This window comes from Erythrolamprus reginae, chromosome 2 (genome assembly GCF_031021105.1).
Source record: "Erythrolamprus reginae isolate rEryReg1 chromosome 2, rEryReg1.hap1, whole genome shotgun sequence".
In the NCBI taxonomy this organism is placed as follows: domain Eukaryota; kingdom Metazoa; phylum Chordata; class Lepidosauria; order Squamata; family Dipsadidae; genus Erythrolamprus; species Erythrolamprus reginae.
Window position 1 is genome coordinate 153,539,342 of NC_091951.1, and position 23,635 is coordinate 153,562,976.

General features: G+C 42.7%; 2 protein-coding genes across 5 annotated transcripts in view; one reads left to right on the forward strand and one right to left on the reverse strand.

The window, feature by feature from the left end:
- Window positions 1-16,941, reverse strand: MRPL27 (mitochondrial ribosomal protein L27). The gene is made up of 4 exons (XM_070739983.1): window positions 16,698-16,941; window positions 14,961-15,083; window positions 4,368-4,435; window positions 1-1,270 (listed from the first exon to the last, which is right to left on the reverse strand). Exons 1-4 carry the CDS (start codon window positions 16,753-16,755, stop codon window positions 1,064-1,066), a joined length of 456 nt encoding a protein of 151 aa, XP_070596084.1. The 5' UTR covers window positions 16,756-16,941; the 3' UTR covers window positions 1-1,063.
- EME1 (essential meiotic structure-specific endonuclease 1) overlaps window positions 16,748-23,635 on the forward strand; it is an 18,466-nt gene continuing 11,578 nt past the window's right edge. Inside the window, exons 1-5 of one of the 4 annotated variants that reach the window (XM_070739980.1) lie at window positions 16,748-16,980; window positions 19,326-19,401; window positions 21,257-22,146; window positions 22,227-22,354; window positions 22,515-22,604. In XM_070739980.1, coding sequence (XP_070596081.1) covers window positions 21,306-22,146; window positions 22,227-22,354; window positions 22,515-22,604 — 1,059 coding nt within the window. In that variant the 5' untranslated portion in view covers window positions 16,748-16,980; window positions 19,326-19,401; window positions 21,257-21,305. Of the gene's footprint in view, window positions 16,981-19,325; window positions 19,402-21,161; window positions 22,147-22,226; window positions 22,355-22,514; window positions 22,605-23,635 lie in introns of all 4 variants that reach the window. The other 3 variants (XM_070739979.1, XM_070739981.1, XM_070739982.1) reach the window with 3 other exon arrangements.

Genomic DNA, 23,635 nt, shown 5'->3' on the forward strand with positions numbered 1-23,635 from the left:
TACATTAAGGGTGTAACTTTTTTAATAGTGGCAAAAACCAGTCACCACTGTAAAATAATATCAAAGTAATGAGTCTTTAACAGAAAAATTATCTAGAATTGAAAAGTTCTACACAGGTACCATAAAAGTCAAGTTTGTAGTCTAAAGCAATCAGGTTACCTTGCTTCCTCCTTTTGTTGCAATAAAGTTTGAATTATGTATTGTTATAAAGGCTTCCCAAATAGTCATATGCTGTATAACTGGAACTGAAATTATACTTGGTTCCAAAGATTATCTATAGTTCACATGCAATGCCATACTCTGTGGTTTTCATACCACCAGGCTGGATCCACACCATGCTCTAAGCTAGGATGTCAAATTCCTATTTCATTGAGGGCCACCTCAGGGTTGGAGTTGACTTTGGAAGACTGGGGTGAGTGTGGCAAGAGTCACTCAAGTTGGGGGGCATCTGTGGTGGCCCGAGCGCTCTTGACATCCCGGCACTAAGCCAAACAAACACCAAAGAAATTAATTTTTATCAAAACTGATCAGTGCTTGATACATTGGATAAGCAATAAACTGGGATGGAATAGGAACTTCCTACTAAACAGCATCTATAGCAGCTGCACATATGTTTGGTACCTAGCAGACAACACTGCAAAAGTTTACTGTGTGCATACATTGATACAATGTGCAAATCATGACATTGCAGTGTGTACATTCTGTACCCAAATTGTGATGTGCTGAAGTTGGGAAGAAATAATTTCTGCAGGTTGACATAATTACTGGTGTATGAAATGTGTTGAGAATACTTAAAGACAGTCTTAAATTGGAAACCCACCTCCAGCATCAGCTTTTACCCCAAAAATAAAGAATTCGCTTGAGATGGTTCCTCTGAAATGAGCAGCAGTAGTACTACTGTTGTGTTTTGGGGAAAAAATGCTATCGATCTTTATTTCAGCAGCAGCACCTCAAAGGTGTATGTTAAGAGCATGTCTCTGTGTGATATGCTGTAGATGCTCCAAATATTGCTTTGTTCCCAGCTGCAGAAGAAATGTATCCAAAGTCATTCAGAAAGTAGCTCTCAGATCATGGTGATCAACTTAAAACTTCCCACATCTTCTGTAGGAACAACATTGATGAAAGTTTTATACAGCACAGCTCCTTTGGGCAGTTGGCAGATGACTTCTCGGCTTTCCTGGCCACAGGCAGGCGGTACGTAGACTTCTTTCGTGAACCTCACAATTCCATCTTCAAGAGCATACAACCATTTGTTGTGTCCCATCCCCACCTGGGTCAATAAGACAGAATCATAATTTATTAAAGTTCGTTGTGAAATAAAATCAGAAGGGCACACAGATGACTGATCCAGCTGGATTCAATAACCCTTTTTATAAACAATCAAGGAATTCACAATACCATTCCACAGAGTTCTTCAATGTAGCAACAGTTATAGGTAAACACAAGGAGGAATTACAGTGATCCCTCGATTTTCGCGGGTTCAATCTTCGCGAAACGGCTATACCACGGTTTTTCAAAAAATATTAATTAAAAAATACTCCACGGTTTTTCCCACCCGATGACGTCATATGTCATCACCAAGAGTCACTTCTCTCTCTCTTTCTCTTTCTTTCCTGTCATTCTCTGCTTCAATCATTTTCTCATTTCTCTTTTTTTCTCCCTTTTTCTATAATTTTTCTCTCTCTCTCTACCTTCCACTCTCCCCCCTCTTGCTCTCTCTCTCTTTCTCCCTCTCTCTCTCCCTCTCTGTGAGAACGCCTGCCCCCACCTCTCCTGCAGCCCCCTCGCTGATAGCTGGGACGAAAGCGCTCTCAGCTAAGGGACTGTGAGAGGGGCGGGGCGGGCATTCTCAAAGCGCTCAGAGCGGCTACCGGCCGAATGAGGAGGACGAGAAGCCGTAGCCGCCAGCGCTGCTGCAGGAGGACCCGTGTCCCAAGAAAGCCGGTGAGAGGGGTGGATCGGGCGGGCGGGCGGGCGGTAGCGGCGAGGGGGCCCGAGGCGCTGGGGGGGGCGGGGGCAGCCGACATTCAAAGCAATCTTTGCCGGCCTCCGCACTTTCGTCGCTCCCTGCCCTAATTTCAAGCCTGGCTCCTTGCGCTGCCTTGAAAAAGGGTGCGTGGGGGTAGTTTTTGGCTGTCCATAGCCAAAAATTGTGTTTTTACTTCCGCACCGCTACTTCGCGGAAAATCGACTTTCGCGGGAGGTCTTGGAACGTAACCCCCGCGAAAATCGAGGGAACACTGTAGTTTCATTTCAGCAGATTTCAGAGTGGAAGAATACAGAGTGTAGAGTATAGAGAGCAGAGTGGAGACTGAGGACTAAAGCCACATCCAGCCTGAAGCGTAAATTCAGTTTTGATTCTCTACACAGACTCAGAAGTAGTTAGCTCCTATTGGCTGACTGAATTGCTATGCCTATTCATTGGCTGACCTTGTTACCATTGGCTCTCCCAGTTCATGAATATCTTAACATAATTAAAGAAGGGAAGAAGCAGCCCCTGGAGCAGAGCACAGGCCGTGCCTATCATTGGGACTGCCAGCAGTTCTCAAACTCTGGTATAGTTGGCCAATCATGATCTAAATTAAAGCACAACTGCTTGTGCAAGAAAGACATCCCTATCACCAGAATGACACAATAAAAGTACAGATGTCAAATTGAGACTGCAGGAGTCAAGTTACTAGCAGAAATAAAAGACATTTCAGCAAATTAAAGGCAGAATCCCTGCTCCGGTAGAATTTATATTTGTAACCCAGGATGCCTGGCTTTATGGGATGTAGCAAGTAATTTGTTTCTTTGCAAGCCAATTGCTCCTTGTCCCTAGCTTTTGTGGGCACCTGCTCCTGGTGGTGTGTTTTGGAAGTCTAATAACATCATAGTTGAACCCAATCAGCCTGAATCTGGTTCCATACCCGCTGAAATAAGACATCAACCTGTGAGCCTAAAATGTTGAGTGACAGCTGATATCTTCATGTTCAAAAGTGGCTGAAGATAATTTAGGTCTTAAAGGTGGTATTCTTTAAAGGGGGGCGTTTGCACCAGTTGCGGCCCTACCTGGACTGGGAGTCACTGCTCAGTCACTCATGCCCTCATCACCTCGAGGCTCGACTACTGTAATGCTCTCTACATGGGGCTACCTTTGAAGAGTGTTCGGAAACTCCAGATCGTGCAGAATGCAACTGCAAGAGCAGTCATGGGCTTTCCCAGATACGCTCATGTCACACCAACACTCCCAGTCTGCATTGGTTGCCCATCAGTTTCCGGTCACAATTCAAAGTGTTGGTTATGACCTATAAAGCCCTTCATGGCATCGGACTAGAATACCTCCGGGACCGCCTTCTGCCGCATGACCGGTTAGGTCCCACAGTGTTGGCCTTTTCCGGGTCCCGTCGACTAAACAATGTTGTCTGGCGGGACCCACGGGAAGAGCCTTCTCTGTGGTGGCCCTGACCCTCTGGAATCAACTCCCCCCGGAGATCAGGACTGCCCCCACCCTCCTTGCCTTTCGCAAACTCCTTAAAACCCCACCTTTGCCGCCTGGCATGGGGAAATTGACTCCCCCTGGCCGTTTCGTTTTATGTATGGTTTGTTTGGGGTGTATGATTGTTTTTATACTAAGGGTTTTAACTATTTTTTAATTATTGGATTTGTACTGTGTTTTGTTGTTGTGAGCCGCTCCGAGTCTCCGGAGAGGGGCGGCATACAAATCTAATAAATAATAATAATAATAATAAATACTCCAGGAAGCCCATCTTTATATGATACCATTCTGCCCAGATGCTTCTGAGTAAGCAAGCATTTCTCATTAGAAGGCTGATTACAAAAAATATATACAAATATGTACTGTGGATCAATGTAAAGAAATGCCTAATTATTTTCCTTTTCCCACAACTTGATTTTTTCCTCCCCTCCGATGCTCAGTCATCCAATGCACCATTTTCCTATGTTCTTCTTTCTTTACCTCAGGGTATTCTACTGTGTGTGGGGGTCCTAGCTATGAGGATGGGTTTCCAGAGTATCTTGTATTTCATATTTTAACTACCGTATATTGGATCTGAATTTTTACTAAATATACAGAGGTGGTTCAATGTGAAACTCTAATCAGGGTGAGAGAGAGGTTCCAGTTACTGGTTATTAATGTCAGCACTTTTATAGCAAGAGACATAAAAAAAAGAACTTTATTCTGGCCTCGAAAGAATCTTGAAAAATGATAAAAATAATAAAAATGAGGCCAAAAGGCTTGACAGACCATAATGAAAAATGTTTAATTCCAGGATAATTTAGAGAAAGACAAGGAAACAGATGCTTTGATAAAAATGGAATGAAGCCTTAATTAAATGGTATTTGAAATAACAAAGAGAACATCTTACATGAGCTCCCGGATGCCACCGAATCACACGCTGGGTGGCCAATATGTTGCCTGCATGAACAAATTGTCCTGCAAATGAGTTAAAGAAAGTAATTAAAACCTCTTGAAACAGCTTGAATGCATTTTAGAGGAATACCAATTGAGCATAGCAGAGCAACTTTCTTTAACATTCCTTGTCACGAAATAGGACCCATTGCAGAAGAAGTCAAAGGTGAAAGATCTGAGACTCAAGCCTTGAGAGTCGTACCCCTAATTTTACTTAGTCTGATTGGCTGAGGCTGTCTAGCAATAAGATCGTTTGCACATATCAAAACTATTTTCTTGATGGATTATCAGAATACCCTCAATTTGTTAGGGATTTCCTAATTCAAACATTAATTTACATAATTACACTCCGTTTAGTGTAGATTGCCATCTTGAGATAACTAGGAAGAAAAGAAGGGAAAATGCTCCATGCATCCTGAGTCCACATTCAAGCACAGGTAGTCCATGCGCCCACAATTGGGACAAGTTACCAAGACAGTTGTTAAGTGATTTGTGCCTCGATTTCACAACCTTGTTGCCATTTTTATTAACATATTACTACCTTACTGAATAGAATAGAATATAATTCTTTATTGGCCAAGTGTGATTAGACACACAAGGAATTTGTCTTTGGTGCAGATGCTCTCATAAAATAAAATATATATTTGTCAAGAATCATGAGGTATAACACGATGATACAACACGATACCTCCAGAACCGCCTTCTACTGCACGAATCCCAGCGGCCGATAAAGTCCCACAGAGTTGGCCTTCTCCGGGTCCCGTCGACCAAACAATGTCGTTTGGTGGGCCCCAGGGGAAGAACCTTCTCTGTGGTGGCCCCGGCCCTCTGGAATCAACTCCCCCCGGAGATTAGAACAGCCCCCACCCTCCTTGTCTTTCGCAAGTTACTCAAGACCCACCTATATCGCCAGGCATGGGGGAATTAAGACATCTCCCCCAGGCTTTCTTATATTTTATGTTTGGTATGTATGTGTTGTATGGTTTTTAAATTGTTGGGGGGTTTTTAATGTAATTTTATTATTAGATTTGTTCCATTGTTATAGTGTTTTTATTGTTGAGAGCCGCCCCGAGTCTTCGGAGAGGGGCGGCATACAAATCTAATAAATTGAATTGAATTGAATTGATAGGGGTCAAATAAGCAATGAGAAAATAATATAAATAAAAATCTTAAGGATACAAGCAACAAGTTACAGTCATACAGTCATAAGTGGGAGGAAATGCGTGATATTATTGTCATGGTACGTATATTAAGCAAATCTCTGCAGTTATTAAGTGAATCATTTGGTTGTTTAGCTAATTCAGCTTCCCCCATTGACTTTGCTTGTTGGAAGCCAGCTGGAAAGGTCACAAATGGCGATCACAAGCTCGTAAACTGTTCTTGAGTCACATCTACCATCTACACCAGATCTGGGCAAGATGTGGCCCAAGGGCCGGATGCGGCCTGCCCACTGTCTGTGACCGGCCCGCAGAGGTCGGTCCAACTTTTCTAGATAAGAACTGGGTGTTCAAGATACAATATATAATAATATATATAATATATAATTATAATTATGATATAATTAACTCAATTCTACCCAATAATATACAGTATTGGATAGAACTGAGTTAATTATATTAGTCTGGCCCTCCTTGCCTTTCGCAAGCTCCTTAAAACCCACCTCTGTCGTCAGGCATGGGGGAATTGAAATTTTCCCTTCCCCCTAGGCCAGTGATGGCGAACCCATGACACGCGTGTCAGCACTGACACGCGTAGCCACTTTCAGTGACACGCGGCTGAAGGAAGAAAAGCCACGCCGGCACCTCACCTCTCCTAGCAGCCCTGGCATTTCACTTGCATGGGCACCAACTGGCTGAAGAGGTTCTCCGCGCCATCTTGCACTTTGAGTTTGGCACCCTGCTCCCGCGGGGGGCGGAGAGCAGGGGGGCGGGGGAGAGCCAGGAAAGAGCAAGAGCCGGAAGGGCGGGGAAGGAGCAAGCAAAGCGCAGTCCAGTGGGAGGCGGGGCGGGGTAGGGGTGAATGGGAGAGGAGGAGGAGGAGAAAGGGGGAGGAGCCACGACAGTGACACCTATAGATAAGATGGCGGTGCATGCCGTTGAGGTGGCATCTCTTCCTCAGCCGGGGCGATGCGCCTATTTCGTGGAGAGGAAGAAGCGCTTTTGGCAAGATGGTCCCGGCCCTAGGCAGGCGCTTCTGTGGTGAGCACAGTGCTGAAGAGGTAGCAGTAGGGGGGAAGAGCTAGGCAAACTCACTGGGCTGGACGGAACGAGCCGTTTTGTTTGTAAAATAAGGCTCCGCTGGGTTTGGTTTCAAGAAGCTTCCAGTATATTTTTTTCCGACACAGGCAGAGGGAGGGAGGAAACGCACCCTGATCAGATCGCCAACATTTCATATATGAAGAATCCACACACGCCGAGAGAGAGAGAAACAAGCATGCACACAAGTGTGCACACATGCTTTGTGAAAAAATACACTGGTAAAAAAAAATAAAGGGAACACTCAAAAAATATATCCTAAATCTGAATGAATGACATATTCTCATTGAATACTTTGTTCTGTACAAAGTTGAATGTGCTGACAACATGTGAAATTGATTGTCAATCAGTGTTGCTTCCTAAGTGGGCAGTTTGATTTCACAGAAGTTTAATTTACTTGGAGTTATATTGTGTTGTTTAAGTGTTCCCTTTATTTTCTTGAGCAGTATATTTGAGTTTCTGGTTCATCCCGTTTCACCTCGTATTTCCCATCCTAGTGTAATCCAGTGTCAGAAACTATCGTGATTATGAATGTCATTAGGTAGTCCTCGAATTGCAATTACAATTGAGCCCCAAATTTAGGTTGCTGTGAAATTTAGGTCGCAGTTGAAACCAACTGACAGATTAACAAAGAAGTCACTAAGCAGGTAAGTTAAATAATTATACATATTTATTATTTAAACTATAAGTATCACAAAATTATGGGTTTTTTCTCAAGGTGACACACCACCCGAGTTATGCTCGGTTTTTTAGCGAATTTTGACACACCAAGCTCAAAAGGTTGCCCATCACTGCCCTAGGCTTATAGAATTTATACATGGTATGCTTGTATGTATGATTGGTTCTTTAAATTGGGGATTTTTAGATTATTTGTAATATTAGATTTGTTTACATTGTCTTTTTTATTGTTGTTAGCCGCCCTGAGTCTTCGGAGAGGGGCGGCATACAAATAGATAGATAGATAGATAGATAGATAGATAGATAGATAGATAGATAGATAGATAGATAGATTTAAAAAAAACCATCCCAATTTCTCATGTGGCCCTGCGGCAAAATTAATTGCCCACCCCTGATCTACACGGAGTGCCAAGGAGGATCATATCAGATCAAGGAATCCAGTTCACAGCGACGTTCTGGAGGGAGTTCATTAGATCAATTGGTTCCACCCTCGGGTTTCCATCTGAGTACAAATGGCGCTGCGGAACGAGCTAATGCCATAGTGGAGCAGTATTTGAGGTGCTACGACACCTATCAGCGCATGAGTTAAAGGTAAAGGGGAGCCGCCTGGTCAACTTCGAAACTACTTCAGCCAAAGTCATATTTCCTTTTGCTTCGTTTCTTAGTTGCCACTCTTGGGAGTATGGGTGGAGTTAGAAAGGACTGGAATGCGGTGCTTGAGCCCAGTAGACAAAACATCGACCAGACATAGCATGTGAACCAAGATCACAGCAATGAACATCTGCGGAGGCTGTGGGGGAACTACTGCTGGACTGATAGGTTAACTTGATCCAAGACAACTATGGGGGGCGGGAAGAGTTTTTATTATTTTTATTACTCTGAAGTGTGGGAAAGTGTACGCTGAAGTCAGAGCTAGCTTCATTTTTCCAAGTCTTGATACGATGTATAGAGCCGAGTTGCCGCAATGGGTAGAGTGCAGTACTGCAGGCCAGTAAAGCTGACTGCTAGATCTGCAGATCAGCGGTTCGAATCTCATCACCGGCTCAAGGTTGACTCAGCCTTCCATCCTTCCAAGGTGAGTAAAATGAGGACCCAGATTGTTGAGGGCAATTTGCCGGCTCTGTTGAAAAGTGCTACTGCTAACATGCTGTTATGCCCTTTGTTAAAAGGGCATTATAAATAAACATTTATTATTATTATTATATTACTCAATAAAAGATCTTTCAAGCCTGAATGGAGCTTCTGAGTCCTGATTCAATTGGGTTTGTTACGTGAAACCATGACAAAGACCTTGAGATGCTGCAACCATTGTAAATAGATGCCAGTTCCCAATCATCCAAATTTGACTATGGAGATATTTAGGAGGCCGTATGAGAAAGTGTCATAAATCACTTTTTTTCAGGGCCAATTGTAATTTCAAACAATTACAGTGATCCCCCGGTTATTGCGTTCCCGACCATTGCGAACAGGATAATTTGCGATTTTTCAACCTGGAAGTCAAAACACCATCTGCGCATGCGTGCCCTTTTTTCTATGGGCACGCATGCGTAGATGGCGCCGGGCAGATCAGCTGCTGGGCAGCTTCCCTGGGTATTCCCCCTCTTGCTGGCGGGAGGGCGAAGCCCCCCCAGCACCCGCTCGCCCGCCGTTCACCCGGCCACCCGCCGTTCGCCCGCCCTTCGCCCGGCCACCTGCTGTTCGCCCGCCGTTCGCCGCTCGCCCGCCCTTCGCCCGGGAAGTTCGCCAGGAGTCAGCGGAGAAGCCACGCGCCTGTTTTAAAACGATCGGAGCCGGCCTGGGGGGGGGCTTTCCAGCAACCCCCGAGCCCCCAACCCGGGCTCGGGGGTTGCTGGAAAGCCCCCCCCAGGCCTGCTGCGACGTTTTAAAACACGCGCGCCGCTTCGCAGCTGTCTCCTGAAGCCGAACGCTAACTTCCGCGTTCGGCTTCAGGAGACAGCTGCGAAGCGGCGCACGTGTTTTAAAACGTCGCAGCCGGCCTGGGGGGCCCCCCCAGGCCAGCTCCGATCGTTTTAAAACAGGTGCGCCGCTTCTCCGCTGACTCCTAAAGCGGGGAAGTTCGCCAGGAGTCAGCGGAGAAGCCTCGCTGCTGCGGCGGAAGTAAAAACACCATCTGCACATGCGCAGATGGTGTTTTTACTTCCGCAGCGCTACTTCGCGAAAACCCGCTCATTGCGGGGGGTCCTGGAACGGAACCCTCGCAATGATCGGGGGATCACTGTACTAAACAAATGGTTTTCAGCCAACAACTATTTTTAACCCAACATATTCTGGTTTAATTTACAAGGACTCATGGGGACATCTTTGCTTTCTTTAAAGGAGAATTATGTAGAAGATAAAATTAGGAGGACTGCTAAACTAAGTGGGAAAATAGGAAGTGGGTTTTAAGACAGCACTGAATTGTTTTGTATTTATGTGAGAAGGATGAAGAACTCTGGCTGTACAACGGAATGATTATGTTGAGTAGGATGACACAAGGAAAGAGTCCACTCTGCATCCTTGCAGGGCCAGAATATATTCATGTCCTGAGGCATATTAACGACTCATGCACTTTGGAAAACACTGTAACTTGATGGTTTGGAGAGTCTTTTTTTGTTTGGGTTTGGAAATTTACGAGGGCGTAGTTTGGTTAGACCTAAAATGTTCACCTTACATCAAAAACGTCATCAAAAAAGCATGACAAAAATGTTCTTTCTGCGCCAACTCAGGAAGCTCAAACTGCCCAAGGAGCTGCTGATACAGTTCTACAGAGGAATCACTGAGTCTGTCAACTGCACCTCTATAACTGTCTGGTTTGGTGCTGCAACCCAACAAGATCGACACAGACTTCAGAGGAGAATCAGAACTGCAGAAAAACAATTGCTGTCAACCTGCCTTCCATTGAGGACCTGTATACTGCAGGAGTCAAAAAGAGGGCAGTAAAAATATGTACTGACCCCTCGCATCCTGGACATAAACTGTTTCAACTCCTACTCTCAAAACGTCGCTACAGAGCACTGCACACCAAGACAACTAGACACAAGAACAGTTTTTTCCCAAATGCCATCACTCTACTAAACAAATAATTCCCTCAACACGGTCAGACTATTTACTAAATCTGCACTACTACTAGTATTGTTTTTTTTTTAATTCATTCCTATCCCCCATTTCATCCAACCTATGACTGTAACATGTTGCTTGTACCCTTAAGATTTTTATTAACATTGTTTCCTCATTGCTTATGTGACCCCATGACAATCATTAAGTGTTGTACCTCATGATTCTTGACAAATGTATCTTTTTCTTTTATGTGCACTGAGAGCATATGCACCAAGACAAATTCCTTGTGTGTGCAATCACACTTGGCCAATAAAGAAGTCTATTCCATTCCAGTGTTTGGGAATGTAGTTCACCAGGAAATGTCAGGTGTGTAGAAAAATGTGGACTTTGGCAAACATCCTGGAGGGAGGAAAACTGACAAATCCCTTCAGTACTATTGTCAAGAGAATGATTTAGATGTTTGCCTAGCTCTACAAAAGCAACCCACCAAAAAGGCATAAAATTATTCTCCCTCCACCCTTCCACATCTCGGCTCTGCTTCAACATCTTACTGTTAGAGCAATGGTTCTCCCCCCCCCCCCCCCCCAAATCTGGACATCAGTCTTCAACATCTGACTGTTAGAATAATATTTCTCAACCTCAGACATTTTAAAGTTGTGTGGACTTCAAATCCCAAAATTCCCCAGGCAATGTACACAGTTTAAGAAGCTGAGGTTGAGAAGCACCACTTGAGAGAGAGAAAAAAGGGACTGGAGCCAAGCTTTGCTAATTTTTTTCCCCTCTTTTCATTTCCTTTCCTCCCACACTGTTCCTTCTCTCAATAAACACATGTTCTAATTTTTATGGCCATGCATATGCTACAAGGGAACCTTGCAGTAAGATAAAAGAGTAAGAAAATGTATCCTTGCACACTGGACTTTACAAAAGGCACTCTGGACATGATCAGAGAATGATAGAAACATAGGGCTGTAAAGTAAATTTTTGTCTCCTAAGGGCTTTTGGCTTGAAAGTTATTTTTGCTATCAGGGGTGCTTTTGGAGGGATACTTCTTCAAAATATGTAGTAGACAGTGTTCCCTCGATTTTTGCAGGTTCGAACTTCGCGGAACGTCTATACCACGGTTTTTCAAAAATATTAATTAAAAAATACTTTGCGGTTTCCCCCCCCTATACCACGGTTTTTCCCGCCCGATGATGTCATGTGTCATTGCCAAACTTTCATCTGCCTTTAAAAAACATTTTTTTAAAATAACTTTAATAAATAAACATGGTGAGTAATAATCTAAATGGTTGCTAAGGGAATGGGGAATTGTAAATTTAGGAGTTTAAAGTGTTAAGGGAAGGCTTGGGATACTGTTCATAGCCAAAAATAGTGTATTTACTTCCGCATCTCTACTTCGCGGAAATTCGACTTTCGCGGGCGGTCTCGGAACACATCTCCCGCGAAAATCGAGGGAACACTGTACTATATATCCTTATCTTTCCTCTGGTTTCCCAGTAACTTACCACTGGCTACAATTTTGACACAATTTACCAGTCAGGTTTACTCACCAGCAAGCAAGGGTGGCATAAAGGAAGAATCAGCAACATTTTACAGGATTATATCAATCTGATAAGACAGCTCAGTACATTTCACTTAATTTATTTAGACTCTCCCTATTGTATTTCTCCCCCAAGTTATATTCTAAAGAAATATGTACAGAATATAAGCACTAAATTTAAACAGTGGACCTACATTCTGCAATAAATAGCAGTATTCTACAGTAAACTACTGCAGTCCTACCACCTACTGGCTGTCTCATAGTTGACAGGCGTAACACAGGAATATCCAGGTGGCCGAATAATATTCATCAATGGCAAAAGACAACTTTACCTGAAACAGCTTACATCATCTTCCTATTCCAGATCCTTGGGAATCAATAGATGGCTAAAAATTATTATTATTTAATATTTAAAAATATCTAAAAACCCATTATTTTTTTAAAAAAAACATACACTCAAGCATACCATACATAAACTATATAGGCCTGGGGGAGATGTCTCAATTCAACCATGCCTGACGGCAGAGGTGGGTTTTAAGGAGTTTATGAAAGGCACCTCTGCCGATAGGCCTGGGACCACTGAATTTTAACATCTACCCCAGCCTATGATTGAATATGAAAGTATGAATGTGGATGATTGGTTTTTAAATGAATTGGGGTTTTAGAATATAAATTAAATTGGATTTTTATATGCTTTTTGTATTCAGCTTTTTAGAGTACAGTGGTACCCTTGTCTTACAAACTTAATTCATTCTGTGACGAGGTTCGTAAGTAGAAAAGTTTGTAAGATGAAACAATGTTTCCCATAGGAATCAATGTAAAAGCAAATAATATGTGCAACCCCATCCCAAAATTCACCCTTTTTGCCTTGTGCCGCTGGAAATCCCTACCTCCGGACTTCCATTGCCAGCCGAAGCGCCTGTTCTTGCGCTGCTGGGATTTCCCTGAGGCTTCCCTCACTGGGATTTAAAGCAGTGCCGGCAAAAATTAAGGGAATCCCAGCGAGGGGAGCCTCAGGGAAATCCCAGCAGCACAAGAACGGGCGCTTCGGCTGACAACAGAGGTCCGGAGGCAGGGATTCCCAGTGAAAGGAGGCTCAGGGGAATCCTAGTGCTTGGGCTGGCAACGAAAGTCCGGAGGTGGGGCATCCCAGCGGTGGCGGCTTGGGTTCGTAAGGTGAAAATAGTTTGGAAGAAGAGGCAAAAAAATCTTAAATATCGGGTTCGTATGTCGAAAAGTTCATTAGAAGAGGCTTCGTAAGACGAGGTACCACTGTATTTTAATATTAGAGTTCTTGTATGTTTTGTATTTGCTTTGTTGTGAGCTGCTCTGAGTCTCAGGAGAAGCAGAGCATAGAAATCAAATCAAATCAAATCAAATAAATAAATAAATAACACAATGATTCACTTAACTACTGTGGAAAGAAAGATTGTAAAATGGGGCAAAACTTACTTAACAATTTTTTTAATTAGCAACATAAATTTTGGGCTCAATTGTGTTTGTAAGTTGAGGACTGATACATTAGAACAGTCTAGGTCAGTGATGGAGGAAGAAACTTTTCAGCACCGAGTGCTCAAACTGGAACGCGCATGCATCTGCACATGCCGGAATGCCAGAAACCCAAAGCCCATGTTCAGGCCGTTTTCTAGCCATTTTTGATATTTTAGCTTGGCCTAAGTCATTGATCACGAATCTCTGGCATGCATGCCCCCAGAGAAACTAGAAAAGCAGCTGGCGACGGCACATGGCCACTGAGAGAGCTCTGTGTGCCACCTCTGGCACACGTGCCATAGGTTCACCATCACTGACCTAAGTTCTTGAGAAGGATTCAATGCAAATGAAGGCCAACACTAGCTAAAGAACTGGCAGCTAGGACCTCCCATTATTGTTAACAGATGAAAATAATAATCAATTAAACGTACACGTGCAACTCCCACCCACTTTAGGTCACTTTACAAATTGGTAGCAAATATTCAAAAATAAAGGGAAAAAACCAAAAAATAAATGAAGAAGAATAAAAATGGCTGTGGTGGCCGGTCCATGTCCTACTCGGCTGATCACAGATTTCAAAGATCGAGAGACGGATGCATTTTGGTATCCTAGGCCAGGAGTAGGCAAAGTTGGCTCTTCTATGACTTGTGGACTTCAACTCCCAGAATTCCTGAGCCAATCATGCCAGCTCAGGAATTCTGGGAGTTGAAGTCTACATGTCATAGAAGAGCCAACTTTGCCTACCCCAGTCCTAGGTCATAGTTCTTGGCACCCAAGTCTGAGAGTGGAGAGGATGAAGAGTTAGAGACTGAAAGCCAACCAGAGACTGTGGAAACCCCAGAGGTGTTAGTGAATGACTCAGCAGATGATGAAGAACCATTTATAGATGCAAGAGTGCGCAGAACTATGACCGGACAAGATTATTTGAGAAGAAAGAGGTTTCGGTTTAAATAGCTCTATAGAATACTTGGCCACTCCTGGTGACTATATAAGAGGAGGTCTCGCGAGGAATCCGTGCAAAGAACTCCGTGCTGGAGAGATCTGGTTTGCTTCAAGATAGCTTTAAAATGCCACAGACTGTCATCCAGGACTTCTGCCAAAATGCTGTGCGTTTTGAGTGATTAATACTTAATACATTACGTGATAAAACTTTTAATGAGTTCTTGAACTCTGGCCTGAAAAGGTCATTAGCCATGGACCACTGCCCAGTTCCTGATAACACCCCTTGCACTTTTAACTATTTAATGCTATGAACAATTTCTACCAATATATTTGGTCATTTTATACCTTTCCAACTAGTCGGGTGTGTGAACTCATTTTCTGGGGTTTCCTCACTCTTAGACAGAATAATGGCTCATGGCTTCACGGCCCTTCAAAGACTATAATCCATCTTTGATAGCAAAGAGCAAGAAAATTAAACTTTTTTTTTCATTTGGTTTTGTTGATGGGCTGTTAATAATAACATAATACACATAACAATAATAATAACAATAATAAGCAGGAAACGGAATTAAAGTGAGAAACTTACCATCAATTTTTTTGAAGCCGTACCTTTTCCCAGTTCTGTTCCCTCCACGATTTTTGGTGCTGCCTCCACTTTTTTTGGATGCAAATCTCACCACAGCTGCACTGAACGTGGGAACAGGCAAAACTGTTACAGGAACGGGGAAGAAAACAAGAGTTTCAATAATTAGTTTCATAAAAACCATGCAGTATGAGCCAGCAGCTCCCAGTCCAAAATGTGAATCAATTCTGCCATCTTCAAGACAATCTGAAATAACTACAACTTAAGTTTAGTAACTCAAACTCAAACAAAACAAAACACTAGGAGAGTTCAGTGTTCCAGATTTCAGGTGGGAAGGAGGCTGACATCCACAAATAAAAAGCACCAAATGCCAGCAAACCCTTTCTGAACCTTTCCAAGATAGCAACCCTCAGCATCCTGTTTAGGACATGGATGCTTGGACAGGTAGATTTTTACAGTATTTGATGCAAGAAATCATGCAACGACGTAGCAAAGTGTCAAACCACAGAGCTGCCATCAAACACTCAGAATTATTAATTTATAAGTTAATCAATGATTCAGTCAAATTGTTCCTAAAGTTGGCTCCATGACTCTGGGACACTGCAAACATCATACATAAATAAGAGCTTTCTAGGTTCTATCATATCTCAAGACATAAAATGGTCACCTAACATCAAAAACGTCATCAAAAAAGCACAGCAAAGAATGTCCTTTCTGCACCAGCTCAGGAATCTCAAACTGCCCAAGGAGCTGCTGATACAGTTCTACGGAGGAATCACTGAGTCTGTCATCTGCACTTCTATAACTGTCTGGTTTGGTGCTGCAACCCAACAAGACCAACACAGAATTCAGAGGATAATCAGAACTGCAGAAAAAACAATTGCTGCCAACCTGCCTTCCATTGAGGACCTGTATACTGCATGAGCCAAAAAGAGGTTGGTGAAAATATTTACTGACCCCTCGCATCCTGGACACAAACTGTTTCAACTCCTACCCTCAAAAAGTCGCTACAGAGAACTGCACACCAAGAAAACTAGATACAAAAATAGTTCCCCCCCCCCCCCAACGCCATCACTCTACTAAACAAATAATTCCCTCAATACTGTCAGACTTTTTACTAAGTCTGCACTTCTATTTCTACTAGTTTTTCTTATCATTCCTATCATCCTTTTCCTCCCATTTATGACTATACTGTATGGCTATAACTTGTTGCTTGTATCCTAAGATTTGTATTAATATTGATTGTTTCTTCATTGCTTATTTGACCCCTATGACAATCATTAAGTGTTGAACCATATGATTCTTGACAAATGTATCTTTTTCTTTTATGTACGCTGAGAGCATAGGCACCAAGACAAATTCCTTGTGTGTCCAATCCCACTTGGCCAATAAGAGATAGATAGGTAGGTAGATAGGTAGGCAGGCAGGCAGGCAGGCAGACTGAGACAGAGAGGGAGAGGCAGACAGACAGATCTCTGCAAAGGATCGGCGGCCCATTTGATTGCAGACCTCGTGCATTGAACCCCAGGAACATATTCCCCTCTGACCCAATTGCAGGCAAAGGGTGGATAGGTAAATCTTTCTCCCCACTTCTTAATTTTTGCTCGTAACTTCACACCTTGGAAGATCCACCTTCCAAACCTCCCCAGTCCCACCACTTGGCGTTGCCCGCTTTCATTCCCCCCAGAGTTCACCATCGACCCAGTCAGGCTTCCGCCCTTCCCAACCGTTCCGACTCACGTTGCCGGCCGGCCGCGGACCTTAAGAAAACACTCAGCCCGCCCAGCAGAGCCGCCATTTGACCTTGCCTCGGCCGCCCCGCCGAGCGCCCCCTCCCTGCGCTGCGACACTTCCGGGTCCGGTGAGCGCGAGATTTGAACGAATGAATGGATGGCTTCGGAGGCGCAGCGTCTGGCTGCAAAAAGATCGAAAGCGATGGCGTGATTGCCGAAGCGTTTCGTATGGTTTTGTAAACGAAGAACTCCAGACCACGAGCACCCGAGTTCATGTGATGAAAGCCGGGGTAATATTTTAAGGCGGTTTGCGTAAACGGAAAATTCCTTCCCTCCCTCCCTCCCCCCTTCCTTCCTTCCCTCCCCCCTTCCTTCCGTCCGTCCGTCTACTAATTAGGGCAGTGTTTCCCAATCGTGGCAACTTGAAGATATCTGGACTTCAACTCCCAGAATTCCCCAGCCAGCATTTGCTGGCTGGGGAATTCTGGGAGTTGAAGTCCAGATATCTTCAAGTTGCCAAGGTTGGGAAACACTGAATTAGGGCATAAAGCTGGCAAGCTGAATTCGAAGCTGGTTCTGACTTGGTTTTAATATAATAGTGCAGTATTTTATTTATCTATTTGTCAAACATGTTATAGGATAGTAGGTAGTAGTTTGTAAAAACATAAGTAAAAAGTAACGATAAAAGAGGACAGTAGGACAGGGACAGTAGGCACTGCGCTGCACTTATGTACCACCGTGTATAAGAACAAATATTAACACCATGTATAAAAAAAACACTGGATATAGGGAAAAAAAACTCTATAAGAACAAAAGTAGTTCTTTTTCTTTATTTAAAGAAAAAGAATCTGATATTTTATGTTATCGTAAGATTTAATTTAGATGAATCATTCCGTAATAGTTTCAAGATTTTAAAAAAGTTAGGATATACTTGGAATTCCATGGCATATTTTATAAATATTTATACAGTCGGGCAGATATGTTACCATAGGACAATGCTGTAAACTTTCTCTGATAACTTCTTTATTTTGTTAATAAAGAAGTTATTAACAAAATGTTGCACAACATTTTTTAAAGTCTTTTAACTGTTATTAATTGGATCAAATTGTTTTATTATGTTTGTTGTGAGCCGCACTGAGTCCACGGAGAGGGGCGGCATACAAATCCAATCAATCAATCAATATATCAACCAATAATAAATAAATCAATAAATTTCCTTAATCTTTGCAATTGCCCCATCAGTGAGAGAGATTAAGTCATCATTCTAGCTCAGTGATTCTCAACCTTTCTAATGCCACGGCCCCTTAAAACAGTTCCTCATGTTGTGGTGACCCCCAACCATAAGTCTAGCACCAATTCTCCCAAAAGAGCTTTAAGCTGATTCACAGGAAAGTCAGAGGGACACCCCCCACTGTAAACGCCTGATTGGTTGGATTGTAAAAATATGTTCCAAGGTGCCAGAATAGAAGCTTTAGTTCCCAACACCATGGAAATTTTTTCCCCCATGGTTTTAGGCGACCCCTGTGAAACGGTCATTTGACCCCCAAAGGGGTCTCGACCCCCAGGTTGAGAACCACTGTTCTAGCTGTTTTGTTTTGCTTTAAAAGTGTTATTATTGCCAACAGCAAATTGAAACAGTTAATCCTGTGTGTATGTATACTGAGCAGATCCACTTCCCTGCACTTGGCTGTGGCTGGATATGCCTCCCACTGCAATGCAGTCTATCTGTCTAGTCAGAAATGGACCTTATTCAGTTTCAATAGAGTTTATTCACCATCCAGTGTTTACAGGTTGCAGCCATAAGTTTTACATTCAAAAAGACAGCACACACGTACTTTTACTATAGACCAGTGTAACTCAACCTTAGCAATTTTAAGATAGGGGACTTAAACTCCCAGAATTCCCCAACCTTTCATCTTAAATCAGGCATTATGGGAGAGGGCGTATTCAAGGGGGGGAGTCTTTTGTTTTTTTAAAAAAAGTCAAAACCTTTAACAATCAGAAACAGCATGTGCAATGGCTCATAAAAAAGATGGAAATTCTTCAAAAAGGCAGGGATTAAGAATATAAGAAGGGCCATGCTGAATCAGTCCAAAGCCCATCGAGTCCAGCATTCTGTGTCACACGGTGGCCCACCAATTGTCCATGGGGATCTTGAGCAGAAGAGAAGACCCTCCCTTTCCCCGGACCCCCAACAAATGGTACTCAAGGGAATCCTGCCTGCCTCAACCAACATAGAGGCGGCACATGGACATCCATTTCAATAATCACCGATACACTTGGCATCCATGAATCTGTCTAATCCTATTCCCACACTTCCGAAACAAACTGTATCTTCCTTGTGTGTGTGTGTGTGTTGATTGGCCCTTTTAATGTAGGATTGCTTTTAAATTATATAAATAGAGAAGACAATACTAGCAAAGCAATACAAAATCAATATTACATGATACTAAGGTGTAGTTTCAGTGCAGTTGAATTTGCTCTGGTTCTCCAATTTTAATTGTTCCATATCCATCTTTATCACTTTTCTGACACTCAGAAGTGTCATTCTATGCTGTTTGGGAATAAATTAGATTATACAATTAAAGTTGCAGGTGACACAATTCATTTCATAATGGGTATTCTCTTTCCCTAGGAGAAATATACATAATTGGTGACAGAATCCTGCTTGTTTCACATCAAAGAAATTGTAGTTTATGAAACTTTCTCTTGTAAGTAAATTTGGAGTATATCTTAACATAAAGAGCTAGAATATATGGAGATCAATATTGTGCATGTAAAAATACAATTACAGCATGTTGATTTTGTCTGGCCAGAAATACAGGAAAAAGAAGAGGTAGATGTTGATGGCATTTGAGATCTTGGAATCTGAAGTTTCTGATCCTCGGGTAGACAAATGACTGTGGGAAAAGTGGGCAAAAGGACTGTTATGGCCCTTTATTGTAATTGATTTTTGGAATTCCCCCAAAAATGGAATTTTGGAGTTCCCCTGAAAACTTGATTCTCTCACTTTGATGTGGGCTCTATAGACCTTCCTTTTCTGCCAATTCAGTTGCTGACTTTAATTTTTTATTTTATAATCCCTGAGAACAGATGAGTAAATAATATGAATTAAAATGATAAACTATCGTCCCTTTGAAAGCGTAGAGGGAAGACATCAATGATGAGTTATTAAATTCTTGGCAGGATAATGGTGGAAATAGCCCACTCTACAGACTTTTGACTTTGCTTCTGTTGCTGATGTTTTTTGGAAGATTCCAGAATTGACCATAAGGAGGAATAATGATGATGATGATGATGATAATAATAATAATAATAATTATTATTATTATTATCATCATCATCATTATCATTATTATTATTAATTAGATTTGTATGCCGCCCCTCTCCGAGAATACTGGTGTTCCTCCCTTTCCCACATGAACTGTTTAACAACCAGTGCTGGATAACTAATTGCTCAGTTCCTGGAGACACACCACCTTTTCACTTGGGTAGCCAGACCATCTGCAACTCCTGGGAACTAGCAGGGGAGCCCACAGAAGGCTTTGAATTAATAAGTGTTGGAAAGTGTCTTCTTCCTGTTCCTCAGATCAGACCTCTTCAGTAGCATCCTCCAAATGTGTTTTTTCCGCAGCATCCAGAATTCCCATGCCACATGATCAGTTACCTTCTGAGATGAACAGTCTTCAGGTCCCAAAACTCTTAAAACTTGGACATTGTTTGTGCTGGTTGGAAATTTTAGGGACTATATCATAAACACACATGGAGAAGAATCACTTGGGGGCAACTGTACTGAATATTGTTCCTTTGATATTGCATTAGCTAAGCCCAATGTGGACACTTACACTCCTTATCCTGACTTCAGCAGTGTAGGCAGAATGAGTTTGTTCCTCATGCAGGAGTACTGACAAAATTGAACGGGTCCAAAGACGGGCTACAAGAATGGTGGAAGGTCTTAAGCATAAAACGTATCAGGAAAGACTTAATGAACTCAATCTGTATAATCTGGAGGACAGAAGGAAAAGGGGGGACACGATCGAAACATTTAAATATGTTAAAGGATTAAATAAGGTCCAGGAGGGAAGTATTTTTAATAGGAAAGTGAACACAAGAACAAGGGGACACAATCTGGAGTTAGTTGGGGGAAAGATCAAAAGCAACATGAGAAAATATTATTTTACTGAAAGAGTAGTAGATCCTTGGAACAAACTTCCAGCAGACGTGGTTGGTAAATCCACAGTAACTGAATTTAAACATGCTTGGGATAAACATATATCCATCCTAAGATAAAATACAGAAAGTAGTACAAGGGCAGACTAGAGGGACCATGAGGTCTTTTTCTGCCGTCAGTCTTCTATGTTTCTATGTTACACCGGGCAATAGAACAGAAGGGACAAATAAATGCTGAGGTCTGGTGACTTGGTTTTGATTGATCTCTCCCACAGTTGGCTTTGCCTCTTTTCTCTTCTAGCATTAGACCCTGACCAAGCATCCTTGAGGGAATGTGACTTTTGAAGAGGGAGAACTTTCTGTTGTTGAATTCAATGATTGGCTTCTTTTCCTCAGATGCCACTCCAACCCAGCGAAGTCTCTTCAGTGCATAAAGCTGAACATCATGTTCTCAGAACTGGATGAGAGTGACTGTGAGGAATTACCAGTTTTCCTTTCAGTAAACAAACCTCCTCCTGTTCCACAAAATGGCATCCGGCCTTCTTCTGAGAAACAAGTAGTTATCCTCTCCAGCTCAGACTCAGAAGATTCATTCCTTTGCTCACCTGCCAGGAAAAAGCCCTATGGAGATCTGAGCCAGCAAGTTGGCTGGCTCAGATGCAATTCGGTCAAGATGGCTGCTTCTACAGAAGTGAGACTGCAGCTCAGTAGCGAGAGTGAGGAGGAGGAGGACGAGGAAATGCTTGTCCCCTTGGCTGAAAGGCTCCAAAGGAAATTGCTGGTAGCTGGACCTTCTACCACTGCTCCTTCATTTACTAGGATCCAAACAAAGAGTGGTCAAGAGTCCACTAGGCGAAATAAGCCCTCTGTTAGTGATGAAGAATTGGTGCTTGCTTGCTGGCAGGAGCCACTACTTGCTGGCTCAGATCTCCAAGAAAATGTGGTACCCAACACTTGGGAACTTTCAGACAGTGATCAGGAGCTATCTTCATGGGATGCTAAGCCACAGTCCTTGCCCCAGCTTCCAGTTTGCATCCCTGATAACAAGATGCAGGATGCTACCCGCCAAATATGCCTGAAGTCCTTTCCTCTTCAGACAAGTACAAAACAGAACCATCAGGATTTGGACAAAGCTTGTCAGGCTGCCCTGAAGAAGAGCAAGGAACAAGGAGCTCAGAAGCAGCTGCAGGAGCAAGAGAAACAGAGGAAAGCGGCTTTAGCCCAACTTCGCAAAGCGCAAAGACCAGAGCAGTGTCTGAAACACATTCAAATGGTGTTAGACCCAGGTACGTCCCCCCCCCCCCCCGGCTTTCTTATCTGTTCTTCGCCTTCTTAGGGATCCATCTTGAATTGCAGCCTCCAATAGGTCTCTTACAGGTTAAGGGTGCGAATGAGATCCTTGCTCCTTTGCAGTCAATGGAGAGTAGCTATGTGATTGAGAGCCAAACGGTGCCCTACAGCATCACCTGGAGAAGGAAAACTGGCCTAACACAGGTAGGATAGTCTTTCCCTGCAATCTTTTGTTTGGTCATTTTGATCAAAATTAAAATTGTTTAATCTTATGAATGAATCGTGGCCACGACCTAATTGTTGTTTCTTTTTACTAGCAGTAACAGTCCTTATACCTATTTTAAATTTATGCTTTGTCTTGAAGGCTGAAGAAGACAACTGGATGGAAGAACCCAATGTCCTAGTGCTGGTGCTGCTCCCAGACTTCATTGAAATGATCCATAACAGCAAGCAGGTAAGATCACCCTAACGATGTCCAACTTAAAGCGCAAAACAAAAAGGGCTTCCGGTGATGACGTCACTGTGTAGAGAAGCGAGGGAACAGGGCTCTGTTTCCAAAGCTTGTATTTCCTCATTGGGAGGGGTGTGGGCTGATACGGCATGTTAGGTCTCGGAGGGATCGACCGGAGGAGAGGGGAAGATCCGTAGACCTCAAGGTAACTCATAATTGCTTCAAAAGGATAGGAGAAACCCCTAAACTTTGATTCTGACTGGCCTTGGCAGTGACAGCCATATAGAAGGATGAAGAAGCTTGATCGGTGAATGAAAAAGTTACCTGAAAATGAGGTGAAATTGGAAATCAATTTGAAGGAGCAACAGGATTAAAGCTCAGAACTTACAGACGCGGTGATTGGGAAGAAGGAGTAGAAATTAAAAGCAATAGAGTCACAATGACAGTGACAGTGCAAAAACACACAAAAAAAGACTGACGGCAAGATTGAAAGCTCCAAGATCCAGCGGTGGAAATAGGCAGTGAAAATCTAAAGGATGTAAAGGAGAAAAATACTTGTTTTTCTTTTCTTGCTTTTTTCTTGTGGGTAGAGAAGCAGAGATAATTGAAACAATCGGAAAATACTGCACAGTTTGAAAAGCTTCCATTAGGTCATGGTTAAAAAAAGATAATAAAAGAAGATATAAATGGGAAACCTGAATTATTTTTATTAGGCGTATTTGATCAAAAAATATAAAAGAATTACAGTATCAATTACAGTATCAATTACAATGATGTGTATGATGTGTATCAATTATAATGATGTGTTTCAATTACAATGATGTGTACAGTATACACATCATTGGCAGCAAGAATAACCTATGCACAATTTTGGAAAAATGAGGAAATTCCAAAAAATGAGAACATAAAATATTGGAATGTGCTGAAATGGACAAATTACCCTGTTTCCCCGATAGTAAGACACCCCCGATTGTAAGACGTATCGGGGGTTTCAGGGGAGTCGGCTAATATAAGCCGTACCCCGAAAGTAAGAC

Coding starts and splice junctions, on each gene's coding strand:
- MRPL27 (XM_070739983.1), bottom strand. CDS start 16,755: ATGGCGGCTCTGCTGGGCGGGCTGAGTGTTTTCTTAAGGTCCGCGGCC. Junction 4,436..14,960: donor CGGCTTCAAAAAAATTGATG/GTAAGTTTCTCA, acceptor ACTCATTTGCAG/GACAATTTGTTCATGCAGGC. Junction 1,271..4,367: donor GGTGGCATCCGGGAGCTCAT/GTAAGATGTTCT, acceptor TTATTGACCCAG/GTGGGGATGGGACACAACAA.